Below are 13,333 nucleotides of genomic sequence, written 5' to 3' on the forward strand. Positions count from 1 at the left end.
GTGTTCTGACTATCTGTCATACCCGTCAATCCACCAAACATTTTCTGCCCCTCCCTCCGCCCCCCATGTGTTAGCGGGCTGGAGGGGGGGGGGGGGGGGAATAGAGAACAACATCGATAGCCTACAGGCTACTTGTTAAGCTTAAGGTGCTGTACTGATATTAGCTAGCTAATCATCCTTTTGCTAACATTAGCTAGTCGTCCTTTAGCTAACATTAGCTAGTCGTCCTTTAGCTAACATTAGCTAGTCGTCCTTTAGCTAACATTAGCTAGTCGTCCTTTAGCTAACATTAGCTAGTCGTCCTTTAGCTAACATTAGCTAGTCGTCCTTTAGCTAACATTAGCTAGTCGTCCTTAAGCTAACATTAGCTAGTCGTCCTTTAGCTAACATTAGCTAGTCGTCCTTTAGCTAACATTACCTTCATCCAGCAGCTTTTCTGAACTCAGTCTATTAGTTTGGGGGGAAAACTGAAAACTGAATATGTCCTAAAAAGCTCATGAATATCTGCATGCTGACCGGAGCAGAACATCTTTCTGGACGCTGCGCGGAAATAACTAGATTTTATTTTTTATTTACTGTAAACTTCTGAGGTACGTGACGGTACGCGACGGTACGCGGCGGTACGTGACGGTACGCGGCGGTACGTGACGGTACGTGACGGTACGCGACGGTACGCGGCGGTACGTGACGGTACGCGGCGGTACGTGACGGTACGCGGCGGTACGTGACGGTACGTGACGGTACGCGGCGGTACGTGACGGTACGTGACGGTACGCGACGGTACGCGGCGGTACGTGACGGTACGCGGCGGTACGTGACGGTACGCGGCGGTACGTGACGGTACGTGGCGGTGCTCCACCCCACGGCCAACCCGCCGCTGGTCTGGCTCTGCTCGTTGTCCGCCGCCATGACGACCACGCTGGTTAGTGATGACGTGTCCTCGCTCTCCGGCGCCGTGATAAAAAGCGTCCCGTTTGCAGTGATGGGGCTCCTGACCCACCTGATGGTGTGGGTCACCGGCAGGATCGCTCAGGACCTCCAGCCCCGGCCGGGACCGGCTGCATCCGGTCAAGAGGAAGGCCTTCCGGACCGTCTGCGCCTCCGGCCGTCAAGCTGCTCCGCTACATCCGGTGGCCGCCAGATTCAGGACCAGCAGCTGTTCACGCCAGCAGGCCGGGGTGGGCAGACCAGATGGGTCCCATATGGTGGTGGGGCCCACGCAGGCTGTGGCCCTACATGGTGGGTTAGAGATGCAATGAAGAAACTGAAAGAAAAGTTTAGACAGCGACTCGGTGAGAAGATTCCTGGAGATTTTTATTGTCAAAGCAAACAATGAAATGAAATAAATGAAAACAAAATTATGACAAATGTGCAGATTTAATAAAACTAAAGAGCAAAACATCTAAAACCGAGTGCCACATTTAAAGCTTCCTGATTTATTGGGGAACCCTCATGGGTCCCTCAGGGGCAGCTGGTGCCGCATGGGTCCCCGGAGGAGAACAGGCCGTAGACGCTGACCAGAGGGAACATGGTGACGGCTCCCAGCAGGGAGCCGAGCTGCACCACCGCCCCGCACCACACGAGGGCGCTGTGACCTTCATCCCGCAGGATCACCCCAATGATGACCTTCACGTAGGACAGAGAGAAGATGAAGAGGATCCAGGCGAGCACCTGGACAGAGGAAGGTCAGCATCAGAACCACCAGAACCATCTGGACCCATCAGAATCTCCTGGACCCACCATGATGGCGGCGCCAGCACCGTCGTTGACCAGCAGGGGGCAGGGACTCAGCACCGCCATCAGCATTATGTACGACCCGATCCCGGTTCCCAGAACCGTCAGGAAGCCCAGGAACACCAGCGACCTGCAGAACCACAAGCAGCTGTCAGGAACATCCAGAACCAGAACATGTCAGAATTTTACACCCGTGATGTTGAATCCATCAAGGCAGGAAGTCGATGAGGAAAAACCAAAACTCCTCCTGACGTCATTCTGGATGAAGTTTCAGGTTTTGGAGCGATGGCAGCAGCGGTGGCAGGACTTCGCCTCTTGGCCGGTTGCCGGTTCGATCGCCACTCTGTCATCGTGTCTTTGACCCGCCTTACCTGCTGCAGGTCAGAGCGCCCAGCAGGGGGCGCTGGTGCACGGTCTCTGTCAGACTGTCTAGCTGTGGCTACCGTCTAGTAGCTCTACCATCAGCATGTGAAGGAGTGTGAGGCGCTCTGAGCTGCTCTGGACTTGATGAAGTCCAGTAGAACCTTTTTCTCATTTTAGTCCTGAGAGAAGAAAATGATTGAACGGATATTTGATTATTGATCAGGTATTTGTTCCTGGCTGACCTGATGGACACGAACATGGCGACGAAGCCGGCCAGCGGGTTGGACACGGCGGCCAGCGCGGCTGACAGGTGATAGGCGCCGTTCCCGTAGGGCAGGCAGGAGTAGGACTGGACGGACGGCAGGACCGTGTTGCTCAGGGCGTTGACCCAACCCAGAACCACGAAGATGAAGACCAGCTGCTTCTGGCTGCAGGAGCTGGAACCCAAGCTGCGTCTGGGTTTGTGGTTCTGGGGCCTGAAGGGGTCCATCATGGGCCTCTGCTCGGCCCTCTGCCGGCTGCTCTCCCTGGACCTGGCGGAGTAGCGCGGGTCGGGCTGCTGCCGAGCCACGGCCGGGTGGAGGTCCAGCAGCAGGAACGCTGCCAAGCTCACCAGCATCATGGCGCTGAGGAAGAAGAAGAAGACCTCGGCGGAGAAGTTGGAGGGCTGGTACCGAGCCTCCAGGCGTCCGGCTCCGTAGCTGCTGTGGTTTAGGGACTGGCTGCTGTTGACGCAGCGCACCAAGCCGACGCCCTGGACCAGAGCCGCCAGGGCCGGCAGCAGGCCGCTCAGCCCCTCCCCGATGAAGTAGGAGGTGAGGAAGTGCGGCTGGAGGCGCATCATGAAGGGCAGGAAGGTGACGGAGGAAGTGCAGTCCACAGCCGCCAGGAAGAAGGTCAGAACCAGCAGAGCCAGGCTGCGGGGGGCGCCGGCCACCACCGCCGTCTCCTTCCAGAAGAAAGCCAGCAGGAAGCTGGCCACGGCGCCCACCGCCACGATCACGTAGATGACCGCCGCCTCGTTGAGGACGCCGGGCCGGAGGCGGTGCATCAGGGTGACGACGAGCGGCCCGACGTTGGCCGCCTGGATGAGGACGGACAGGTAGGAGGGCAGGTACCATCCCTCTGGGACCTGCGGGACGATGACAGGAAGCTCCACCCATAGGCCATTGATGGAGACCCAGGAGCCCATCCCGAAGAGGACGGCCAGCAGGTGGGTGAGCACGGCCATGGCGGAGGCGTCCTGCGGGGAGACGCCCAGACAGCAGGCTCAGTCAGAGACCGGGACAGTTCTGGTCTAGTTAAAGGCGTTGATTTCATACAAGAGTTGTCAGTAAAAAGGTTCATATTCAGTCATATTAGCTGATATGACTAATGTACTTACAGTCAGATAATTGATTAGTGAAAACTTTATCAATGCTAAATTTGAAATAATGCATTGGGACCGACTGCAGTCATCATCATTCATTCATATTCAGACTTTCAGTAAATCTGGGTCAGATTTTCTGCGCTCAACTTAAAATGATGCAGAAAACATTTTATTTACATGTCAGATGTCAAAGTTTTATGTGCAGCAGGAGAAAACAGATCAAACTGAGTCCAGATTAATGTGTCGCCGTGAGGAACGGACCCATCCAGCTGCGTGAATCATTCCCATCTGTTAATGTTCACAGGTTGTTGGTTTGGAAACGCTGAGCAACACGCAGTCTAAACGGAAAACACTCCAAAACATGTCCAGAAACTTTTAACGCATGTAGATCATCATAGAAGTCAAATGTAAATCAGCTTCTATGTTAGGAGCTCAAATCTGTTGAATGTTGATGAGATTCTAAACCTGTGGATGGAGACGATCTGCCTCAGACTCACCTGCTGCTGGAGGAAGGAGCCAAAGTCCTGAGCAATAATAACCGGCAGGAGGCCCCGGGTGTAAGCGCTGCTGGGGGTGGGGGTCCTGCAGAAAGCCCGGTCCTGATTGGCCGATTCCCCCTGCAGGGCAGCAGATTCGTCTCGTCGCTTCGTAGAGAATCTGCAGAATTCAGCTAATTCTGCAGAAGCGGATCAAGAGGCGAACGGCCTCAGCTGCATGTTGCTCAGTGGAAAGTCACGTTTTAACAGCTTTGTGGAAAAGGCCAGTCTACAAAACATTCCTACTTATCAGCAAATGTTGGGATAATATGGAAAATGCCAACAATACCAAATAAAAACCATTTATTTTCATTGCATGTCAGAAAATCTTAAGGTTTTGAGTTTTTCTCTGAACTCAAAGGAAAACCTGCATCATGGCTGAAGTTTATTCCAAAAGAACAAAAATGTTATAATTTAGCTGATTTATGGAGGAGGCCGTCAGCTTTACCCTCCAAACTAATCAATTAATGATCGATCGATTACTGGAGGATAAAGACAACAGCAGAAACCAAAACTGTAAAAAAAAAGAAAAAAAACTAACATTTAAAATAAAAACCCAGATTTCACCAAGTTGTTGCTTTATTGTTAGCAGGACTAAACAGGATGGTCTCTTTAAAACCTTTGGGGGTCAAGTAGGGCTGCCCCCCCCCCATCTCCTTATTTATATAAATATTTAGTAATATTCTTTACAAAACCAGAATTTTCCCATAACTTACACGTTTGGCTGTCTGAGGACACATTTTGAATATTAAATCAGGTGTTATGATCAGTTCACCAGATACATTTTACACTTTGCTTAATTAAACATGTGAAGATATGATCTGACTTTGGATGCTGTATGTCTGAACGGCTGCTCACTACGGGCGACTCGCCGTGGTGGGCGTCCCTGATTTGGGTTTCTGACCGGTGGCAGGCCTAAGGTCAGGCCTAAGGTCAAGCCTTAGTCTGAGCATCTGGCATCGGCTGCTTCTGTCTGTCAGCAGGTCACAGAAACAGGAAGTGAGTTTTGGTCCCAAACAGCCGGGAATCAGATCTCATTCCCAAAACATCAAAACAATTTCAGTAAAATGTTCCAACAGAAAGAAAAGTGGAAGGTCAGCAGCAGGCGGCCTTCCTCCCGCTGCCGTCAGTCCAGAACCGTCCGGAGCGCAGGACCAGCTGCGCCCCCTGCTGGAGGAGCTGCAGTCCTGTTGCTGCAGACGTCCACGCAGTCGTGGGCGCGCGCGAACAGCTGGTAGACGTTGACCAGGGGGAACATGGCCAGCGCGCCCAGCAGGGATCCGGCCTGGATGGCCACGCCGGCCCACAGCAGCGCGCCGCGCCCGGCGCCGTGCAGCAGCGCGCCGACCGACGCCTTCAGGTAGGAGAACAGGCCGGTGAACAGGATCCAGGAGCCCACCTGCAGGGGGCGCACACACGCAGCCGGTGAGGCATGGCAGGGGGCGGCCATGTTTCCTCTGGGTTGCTTAGCAACAGAAACAGGATTTCCTCGCAGTAAAACTGTTTTATTGACTTCTATTGATCGGCTGTGGTTGGAATAAACTTTTTCTAAAAACTTTTAAATGCTAAAATTTTTCAATTCAGTCATCTTTTGCATCAGAACCAACATCCGGACCCGGAACATCCAGAACCTTCCGGGTTTTAACCGCATCTCCACCCAACGCATCTGCTGGAGGACTTCCTGGTTTCTGACCAATCAGAGAGCAGAGAGACACGCCCACTCTCATTCACTCCCAGTAGCTCTGGTTCTGATTGGTTCTGGAGAAACCGGAACCGGAGTTGTTCTGATCCAACTCGTATTTCTATCGTTGCTCCATGAGGAATGAATGAATCGCCATGGCAACCAATTAAATGCTGACTGATTGGATTTAATTAAACTGGCAATCAAGTGAAAGTCCAGACTTTCAAAATAAAGGTGACATGTTCTCATCATATTTAGCCAAGAACAAGAAGTGGTTCTGGTTCTGAGCGTTTGGGTTTAACTAAAGTCTCACATCAGGCGCCTCATGCACAAAGCGGCGCGGCCACATAAAAACTGAGCCCCATGTTTTACACACAAGTCGACATGTATAAAAATCAACTTTACGTCAAGGTTTGTGTAAATATCCACATCCTGAATGTACCCAGTTTGGTTGTCTTGGTCCTTTTATCTCATCCTGTGGGTTTTTCCTGACTGGGAACGAGAATAAAACCTGCTGAATGTGACGGCAGCCAATCAGAAAGCGCGGTGAGAACAGAGGGGAATCCCAAACAGCTGACATATCGGAGATGATATGTGGAAATGTTCATTATTGAATCTAAAGGTCATTATTATGTTTATTCAGTTAAAAATGTTAACTATGAAAAAACATTCACCTCCAAATCATAGAGCAGCAAATAGAGCGGCTGCTCCGTCGTCTTTTATCCACCTCCTTTTCTTTTTGTTACGTCTTTTATTCAAATGATTCCACAAACTATCACTGTTGCTTCTACATCGTCATCCGTGTTGGTTATTCTAATTTCCCGCCATGTTGGGGGTTTTACTGGATTATCCTCTGGAATCGGGATGTTCTGACTGGAATCGGTTCGTGTTGCTCCTGCCTTGGACACACGAACCGATCGAACCTGTTGGACTTTTATCAGCTCTGTGGTCACAGAGGTTTGGAGAATCGGCCGACATTCTGAAATCTTTCTTATAAACCAGACTTAAGACTCACAAGCTCTACTCATCTCCTCTTGACCCAAACGCTCTGACTCTGGTCGCTATGGTAACGTTTAAATATCCCTTCAAAATAAGATACAGATGTGCCACAAAAACTAAAATTTTACTTTCGTGAACATTTTAACTCACGATACTGACTAACGGAGCCCTGAGCTTGTTTCTCTGCAACCAGACGGTCCCATCAGGGGGTGATGGGAGACAATAACACCTGAAGTGTTGCTTATATCCACAGCCTGCTTGTTCTCTACGTGGTGAAGCAGCTTGAAGCTTCATTGCCTCATTAGCAGCCGGTCGCCGCATGTTACGCAGAGCGGCTTGTAATGTGGGACTCACCTACCGGTCCGGGATGAATCCATCCTCCTGTCTCTTCTCTGGGCCTTTTCCTCTTTGCAGAGAAACTTTCCAGACATCTGATCTGTTTCTGACTCATTTTGCTGCTTGTGGTAACCGAGAGAATCCGGTTAAAGGATTTTCAAAATAAAAGATCCTCCAGACTCAAATAATACATAAACGGAAATATTTCATTATTTCTTGTGCGGCCCGGTACCAATTGGTCCGCGGACCGGTACCGGTCCACAGACCGGGGGTTGGGGTCCACTGGTTTAAACAGTGAACTGAGCCACATTTATCCTCAGACTATGAGCTACAATAACAGTAAATAACTAACTAAAGGTGTGAAAACCTCAGTAGGAGGTAAATAATCCCTCATGACCATGAAATGCATCTGTGGGTCGTTTCATCCTGACTGACAGGAGGAAACAGGCTGATCAGCAGATTCACTCCAAGCTGCTGGTTGAACAGCCAACAGGTTGATCATCTCAGCTGGTCCAGGTGCGTCTGCAGCCACAGGAAGCAGCAGCTGGTCCAGGTGAGCAGCTTCCTGTGGAGCTTTGGCTCTGATGGAGGATCCAGAGGGAGGATTGATCACTGATCAGATTGATCTGATGGTTTATTGGTGATTAGAACCAGAAAGATAGAGCAAATAACTCCAGGTTTAAAGTCCCTCCTCTGGCTCCCTGTAGCTCAGAGAATAGACTTTAAAATACTGATGTTAGTTTATAAATCACTGAACGGTTTAGCACCACAATACATTAAAGATCTGTTATTACTGTACCAACCGTCTAGACCCCTCAGATCGTCTGGTTCTGGTCTGCTCTGCATCCCCAGAACCAGAACCAAACGAGGAGAAGCAGCATTCAGTTTCTACGCACCACAGATTTGGAACAAACTTCCAGAAAACTGTAAAACAGCTGAAACACTGAGAGCCTTTAAATCTCAACTTAAAACCCACCTGTTTAGAGTTGCTTATGGCTAAATTAGGGTTACAGTGCGGGTTTTGATGTCTTCCATGTTTTTATGTCTTTAATGTTTTTATGTATGGGGAGGAAAATAAAAAATAAAAATAAAAAACGAAAAAAATTAAAATAAAATAAAAATAAAATAAAACCAGTTAAAGTCCGCGGGAGGGCAGACTCCTCTAACTATAAGTTAGTTAAATTCTGTGTGGGACGGCGGCGTCCTCTATGAAATAGTTAAATTCCGCAAAGGACAACGGGAGTTTGTTTTTTTTTTATTTTTATTTTTTAAATTTCTCTCTTTCTCACTGTTTATTTCTGTTTTTATTTTAATTATGTAAAGCACTTTGAAATGCCTTGCTGCTGAAATGTGCTATACAAATAAAATTTGATTGATTAGCTTCATCCAGACTGATCCTCCTGGGTCTGAGCACAACTTGGAGCAGGAGCCGGGCGGTACCGGTACCGGTCCAGCTGCAGCCTCCTGCTCTGTGAATGAGCCTTATGGACATGAAGCCTCTTTATTCTGTAACTTATTGACATGATTCTGCCTCTAACAAACGTCCAGTTTCCCCCAGAGACCCTCTGACTCTCTGTCTGCCCTGCTGAAGGTTTGCTGCTGTTTATTCTATTAACTTGGATTTTGTTCCTTTAAAATGTTTTGATTTCTGTGAGGTGACGTTATGTTCCCTCAAGGCACTTTTAATAAAATATACAAACAAGGCCGTCGCCATGGTTACTGCTTCACCTGGCGACAGACTTCCAGGTATTTATGCTAACTGACATTAATATGTATTTATTTTGGCGGAGCAGCAGCTGCTGTTTCCTGCTGATCAGGGTTAATAAAGGACAGGTGAGCAGCCAGGTGCGTCTTTATGATATTTGTTCTGCACCAAACCAAAGTTTTAGTGTGAAAACTGCGCAGCGTTTTATGCATGAGGCCCCTGAGCTTCAGCTGACTCTGCTAGCCGGCTTATCAAAATAAAAGCCTCCAGAGGAAACTCACCACCAAGACTTTCCCAGTGAGGCTGGCCTGCAGCGGCGGGCAGGGGCTGAGCGCCGCCAGCGCCAGCAGGTACGCAGCAAACATGGCCCCCGCCAGCGACACCAGGCCCAGACCTACAGAGGACCTGAAACACATCAGAGGGTCAAAGGTCATGCTCTTTGCCAAAGTCCTGACCCAACCCTCACTCTTTAGGTTCCTTTAGTTCCTCCCCTCCAGAACTGTTTAAGATTTTTTTGCTCATTTTTACTCCATTTCTAGAACCTGACATCCTTTATTGTTATTGTGTGACCTTTGCCCAGCTGGAGCTACACAGGAAGTAGGGCCAGAGAGGGCGCAGTCGGACAGGAAGTGGCCTGGCCTGGACTATCGTCTCCACAAAGGTCGCAACTGTTTGACCTCTGAGCCTCTTGGGGCCCTGAACTCAGTCCTGACACCATTTTGTGAATTTCTTTCCACCTCTAGCGGTCAGACACGCCTCCAGTCTCACCTCAGCACCACGAACATGGCCAGGAAGCAAGCCAGGGGGTTGGCGATGTTGCCGAGGACCACAGAGAGGTGAAAGGTCATGTTGTTGTAGGGCAGACAGGAGAAGCTCTGGACGGACGGGAGCACTCCGTTGGTGAGGGCGTTGGAGGCGGCAAGCAGCGCCAGCAGGTAGACGTTTCGTCCCGTCCAGAACCTGGGAGCGGGCTGCTCCGGGCCGACCGGGTCCTCTGGCGCCGCCGTTCCTCCGTTGTACAGCCTGTGCGTCTCCTCTCCGCTCTTCGCCGCTTCGGCGCCGTTGGACTCTTGGGGTGGCCTCTCCTGCTGGGACTCGGCCCGTCTTTGTGTCAAAGCCACGAAGCTCAAGGCCGAGATGGCGAGCATCACAAACAGAAACCAGAAGAAGTTTTGGGCGGGAAAGTTCTCCTCCAGGTACTCCGGCTTCACCGTGTCGTTCTCGGCTTTACACTCCAGCTTGCCGACGCCCTGACCCAAAGCCACCACGCAGGGGAACAAGGCGCTGAAGCCCTGGCCGATGAAGAACGTGCGGATGTACTCTGGAGGATAGCGGAACATGAACGGCAGGAAGGTGACGGTGGAGGTGCAGCAGACCAGAGCCAGGACGAAGCTGAGCAGCAGGAAGGGCAGCGACCGCTCCGCTCCTGCGATCGGCACCTGGCGGGACCAGAAAAGGGCCAGGAACCCCGACGCCACCACCGCCAGCGCCTGGACGCAGTGAATGGCCACGCGGTCGTTCAGGCGACCCGGAGCGCAGTGGTGCGCCACCGTCACCGCGATGGGACCCAGATTCCCAAAGGCGATGAGCACCGAGAGGTACGCAGGAAGGTTCCAGCCTGGAAGGAGACAAGAACCGGATCAGAACCGCCCGGTTCTACGCCTCCCGGTTCTACGTCGGATAAAAACAATTATGAAATAAAATATTGGTGAATCTTCCATAACACCAGTGTTACTATCGGATATCAACATCAGTCTATTTTTTCCACCTTTGAGCTTCCCTACCAGTTACTGTTTTGTAGTCCGGGGGAGCAACACGGATATTTACGGCTCCTCCGTTCAGAAACTCATCTACCAGCCATGTTCCGCCTCCCGTTTGTTCAGACGGGATGATATAAGTTTATTGTGCGGTTCGTCCGTAAAGCTGCTCTGACCCTGTAAGCATCAACCCTCAGCCGCCCGCCGTGTTCAGTCTCTCCGCTCACCTGTAGAAATCCTCCTCAGCTTCTTCCCGCCGTTCAACCAGCAGCTCCGGAGCAGAAAGGCTGCCGAACTCCCGGCATCGCGCCGGTCATTTTAAGGATGTTTATTGGTCCCACAAAAACGATGAAAACCCGGAATTATCACCAATCAGTAAAATCCCCGCGGGCCGAACCTGAAGATTGGACGTTATGCCGCTAACACGTAGCTTCCGTCAACAACTCAGAGGCGGAAGTCAGAGCTCCGCGCAACGCAAATAATGTTCCGGCTGAAACACGGGGCGCTAAATGATAAAACATAAATTAACGAAGCTTCGAGGCAGGAACATTTTACTCGAGGAATTTTAATAATCGAGGTTCTCGAATCACTCGAGGAATCGTTTCAGCCCTAGTTGACAATTCAATAATTGATGAATTGTTCCAGGTCTAATCTGGATAATCAAATCTAAAGTCAAAGAAAACCAGATATTGGTCAGGCAGTAGAAACCTGATCAGTTTTTCAAGCTTCTTTGCAAATAAAATAAGATTCTAGATGTTATTTTCACCTGTAAATGTAATAATGTACCTTTGAGCTGCTGTTACTTTTACTGCTACACATATTTTCTATCAGGCATCAATACGGACGGTTCCCAGTATGAATAGTTATCCTGTGGTCTGGAGCAGCGTTCCCAGCCCGGTCCTCCAGCTCACCGCCCGCATGTTTTAGATGTTCCCCTGCTTCTGAAGGAAGCAGCTGAAACACGCAGAGCGGACCGAGGACCAGGGGTTGAGAAACACCGAGGCAGAGGACGTGAAAAAACCGGTTCATGGTTAATGAAAGGGGTCCAAGAGCAGAGCCTTGAGGAACCCCACATGTGATCATCATCTGAAGCTTCAGCCTGCAACGAGGCTGAAGACTGAAGATTGATCATGTTTGACTGCTTGGAGAGAACAGAAATAACTGATCGATGGATCGAAACCATCATTAAGCTACAACAGTTTAATGACAAACATGAGTCTGTGATCAGCTGATGAAAAGGTTTGAGTCCCAACACCGGAACCGGAGTCACTTATTACCGCTTTAAGTGATGATCAAGTTACTTTGTGTTGCGATAAACTGGCGAACAGAACCGGGTCAGGCGGACCGGGAATGGAGGAGCTTCCTCCGGAGATGCGGACTGACCTTCGGGCAGCTCTCTGACCACCACCGGCAGCTCCACCCACAGGCTGTTGACCGAGACCCAGGAGCCCATGGCGAACAGCGCCGTCAGGCCGTGGCTCACCGCGGCGGCGCGCCACCAACTGCCCGGCATGGTTCCGCTCGGCTCGGCGGGGAATGGACCGGATCTCTGGGGTGATGCGGTTCCGGGGCTCCTCCACACGCCGCCACGGCTCTTACTATGAGCCGTGGACTGTTGCGCAACGTTTCCGCCCTTCTGCTGCCTTCACGGACACTCGGAACTTTTATAATCGGCGTGAAGTTTCCTTAAACTTTACATCTTTACCTTTTAATATTCGGAACATTTTACTTCCAGAAGCACCGACACGGCAATACTGACAGTTATTTAATTTATATACAAACATGGTTTTGTATTCAAACTCCGATCAAACATGAGCTCAAAAATGCAACTTAATGTAAAAATTACCAAACTGAAACGCAGTTATGATTATTTCTGCTAACTGGGGATCATTCATCCTGATTCATAAATAATCTGTCATTTCTTACAGCAGTGAAGGCATCAGACACATTAATCATTGAATAAACCAACAGCTGGTCAGATTAGGACGGAAATGGGGCCGAAGGTCAAACATGAAGCGGCTTCAGAGCAAAGAGGGGAAGAAAAACGTTTCCTGAACACAATCCGGCTTTTTCCTTCATGTAAGAGTCTAAGTTGGAACTATGGTAGACAAATAACTTTTAACACTATTTTAATTAGCAACGGCAAACAGAACAAACAACCAGATTTATTATTATGTCCTTTTAAAATTTTACATCCAAACAAACATTTCAATTTCAGCATGTTTAGTTAAAGTTTGGGGTTTGATGCAATTACCTAATCAAATGAGAAAATATATAATATTCCATACAGAATTTCAGGAAAAAATATGAATATCGTTTTAATCGATTCCATCCGTCATCTTCCTCTTAGTCTGGGGTCGTAGGTCAGCAGCCAGGGAGACCCAGGTTTCCCTCAGGCTCCTGGTCCGGCTGCTCCAGGAATCCCGAGGCGTTCCCAGAAGGGGAACATCGTCCTGGTCTTCCTCTGGGTTTCCTCCCGGGGGGCCTGAAGGCCTAGCCTGGCTCCTCCGTGAGCAGCAGCTCTACTCTGAGCCCAGACTTCCTGCAGCTGTGATCCACTCCAGTGAAGCAGGAGTGGATCACAGCAGAACCAACAGGACCACATACCGGATCCCAACGGCACCAAAATGATCCTACAGCAACTTGTAAACGATTCCAACAGGTCTGTCCAGTCGTCTTGTTTCCATCCTCGTCTCAATCTACTTGTCAAAATGGCTGCCGTTCGAACTGCAGAGTAAGTTAGAAACAAACTCCTTTAAGCTCTTGACCTTCATTGCCCAATGATTACTCACCTTTACTTCCTGTAAATATCTAGCTTTTTATTTTATTGTTGTAAAGAAAACCGAAACAAAA

At 49.8% G+C, this 13,333-nt stretch overlaps 2 protein-coding genes and 1 long non-coding RNA gene across 3 annotated transcripts; 1 reads left to right on the forward strand and 2 right to left on the reverse strand.

Annotated features, from left to right (window-relative positions):
• Positions 1–1,296: 1,296 nt before the first annotated feature.
• Positions 1,297–4,140, reverse strand: slc52a3-2a (solute carrier family 52 member 3-2a). Its single transcript, XM_008402439.3, has 4 exons — positions 3,964–4,140; positions 2,340–3,340; positions 1,741–1,864; positions 1,297–1,671 (listed from the first exon to the last, which is right to left on the reverse strand). The coding sequence occupies exons 2-4, from the start codon at positions 3,326–3,328 to the stop codon at positions 1,462–1,464; spliced, it is 1,323 nt and encodes a 440-aa protein (XP_008400661.1). The 5' UTR covers positions 3,329–3,340; positions 3,964–4,140; the 3' UTR covers positions 1,297–1,461.
• Positions 4,141–4,290: 150 nt separating this feature from the next.
• On the reverse strand, positions 4,291–12,116 carry slc52a2 (solute carrier family 52 member 2). Its single transcript, XM_008402438.3, has 4 exons — positions 11,864–12,116; positions 9,492–10,341; positions 9,005–9,128; positions 4,291–5,401 (listed from the first exon to the last, which is right to left on the reverse strand). Exons 1-4 carry the CDS (start codon positions 11,991–11,993, stop codon positions 5,129–5,131), a joined length of 1,377 nt encoding a protein of 458 aa, XP_008400660.1. The 5' UTR covers positions 11,994–12,116; the 3' UTR covers positions 4,291–5,128.
• LOC145553576 (uncharacterized) lies at positions 9,289–10,451 on the forward strand. Its single transcript, XR_014089611.1, has 2 exons — positions 9,289–9,384; positions 9,467–10,451. It is a non-coding gene; the product is annotated as an uncharacterized LOC145553576 (long non-coding RNA).
• Positions 12,117–13,333: the final 1,217 nt, after the last annotated feature.

Source organism: Poecilia reticulata, chromosome 11 (assembly GCF_904066995.2).
Source record: "Poecilia reticulata chromosome 11, P_reticulata-male-v2, whole genome shotgun sequence".
NCBI lineage: Eukaryota > Metazoa > Chordata > Actinopteri > Cyprinodontiformes > Poeciliidae > Poecilia > Poecilia reticulata.

Excerpts from the sequence above, each read along its gene's own strand:
- slc52a3-2a (XM_008402439.3), bottom strand. The coding sequence starts at position 3,328 with ATGGCCGTGCTCACCCACCTGCTGGCCGTCCTCTTCGGGATGGGCTCC. Across the intron at positions 1,865-2,339 it reads GCCATGTTCGTGTCCATCAG|GTCGCTGGTGTTCCTGGGCT; the intron begins GTCAGCCAGGAA and ends GTGGTTCTGCAG. Across the intron at positions 1,672-1,740 it reads GTGCTGGCGCCGCCATCATG|GTGCTCGCCTGGATCCTCTT; the intron begins GTGGGTCCAGGA and ends TCCTCTGTCCAG.
- slc52a2 (XM_008402438.3), bottom strand. The coding sequence starts at position 11,993 with ATGCCGGGCAGTTGGTGGCGCGCCGCCGCGGTGAGCCACGGCCTGACG. Across the intron at positions 10,342-11,863 it reads GGTCAGAGAGCTGCCCGAAG|GCTGGAACCTTCCTGCGTAC; the intron begins GTCAGTCCGCAT and ends GTCTCCTTCCAG. Across the intron at positions 5,402-9,004 it reads TCACTGGGAAAGTCTTGGTG|GTGGGCTCCTGGATCCTGTT; the intron begins GTGAGTTTCCTC and ends CGCCCCCTGCAG.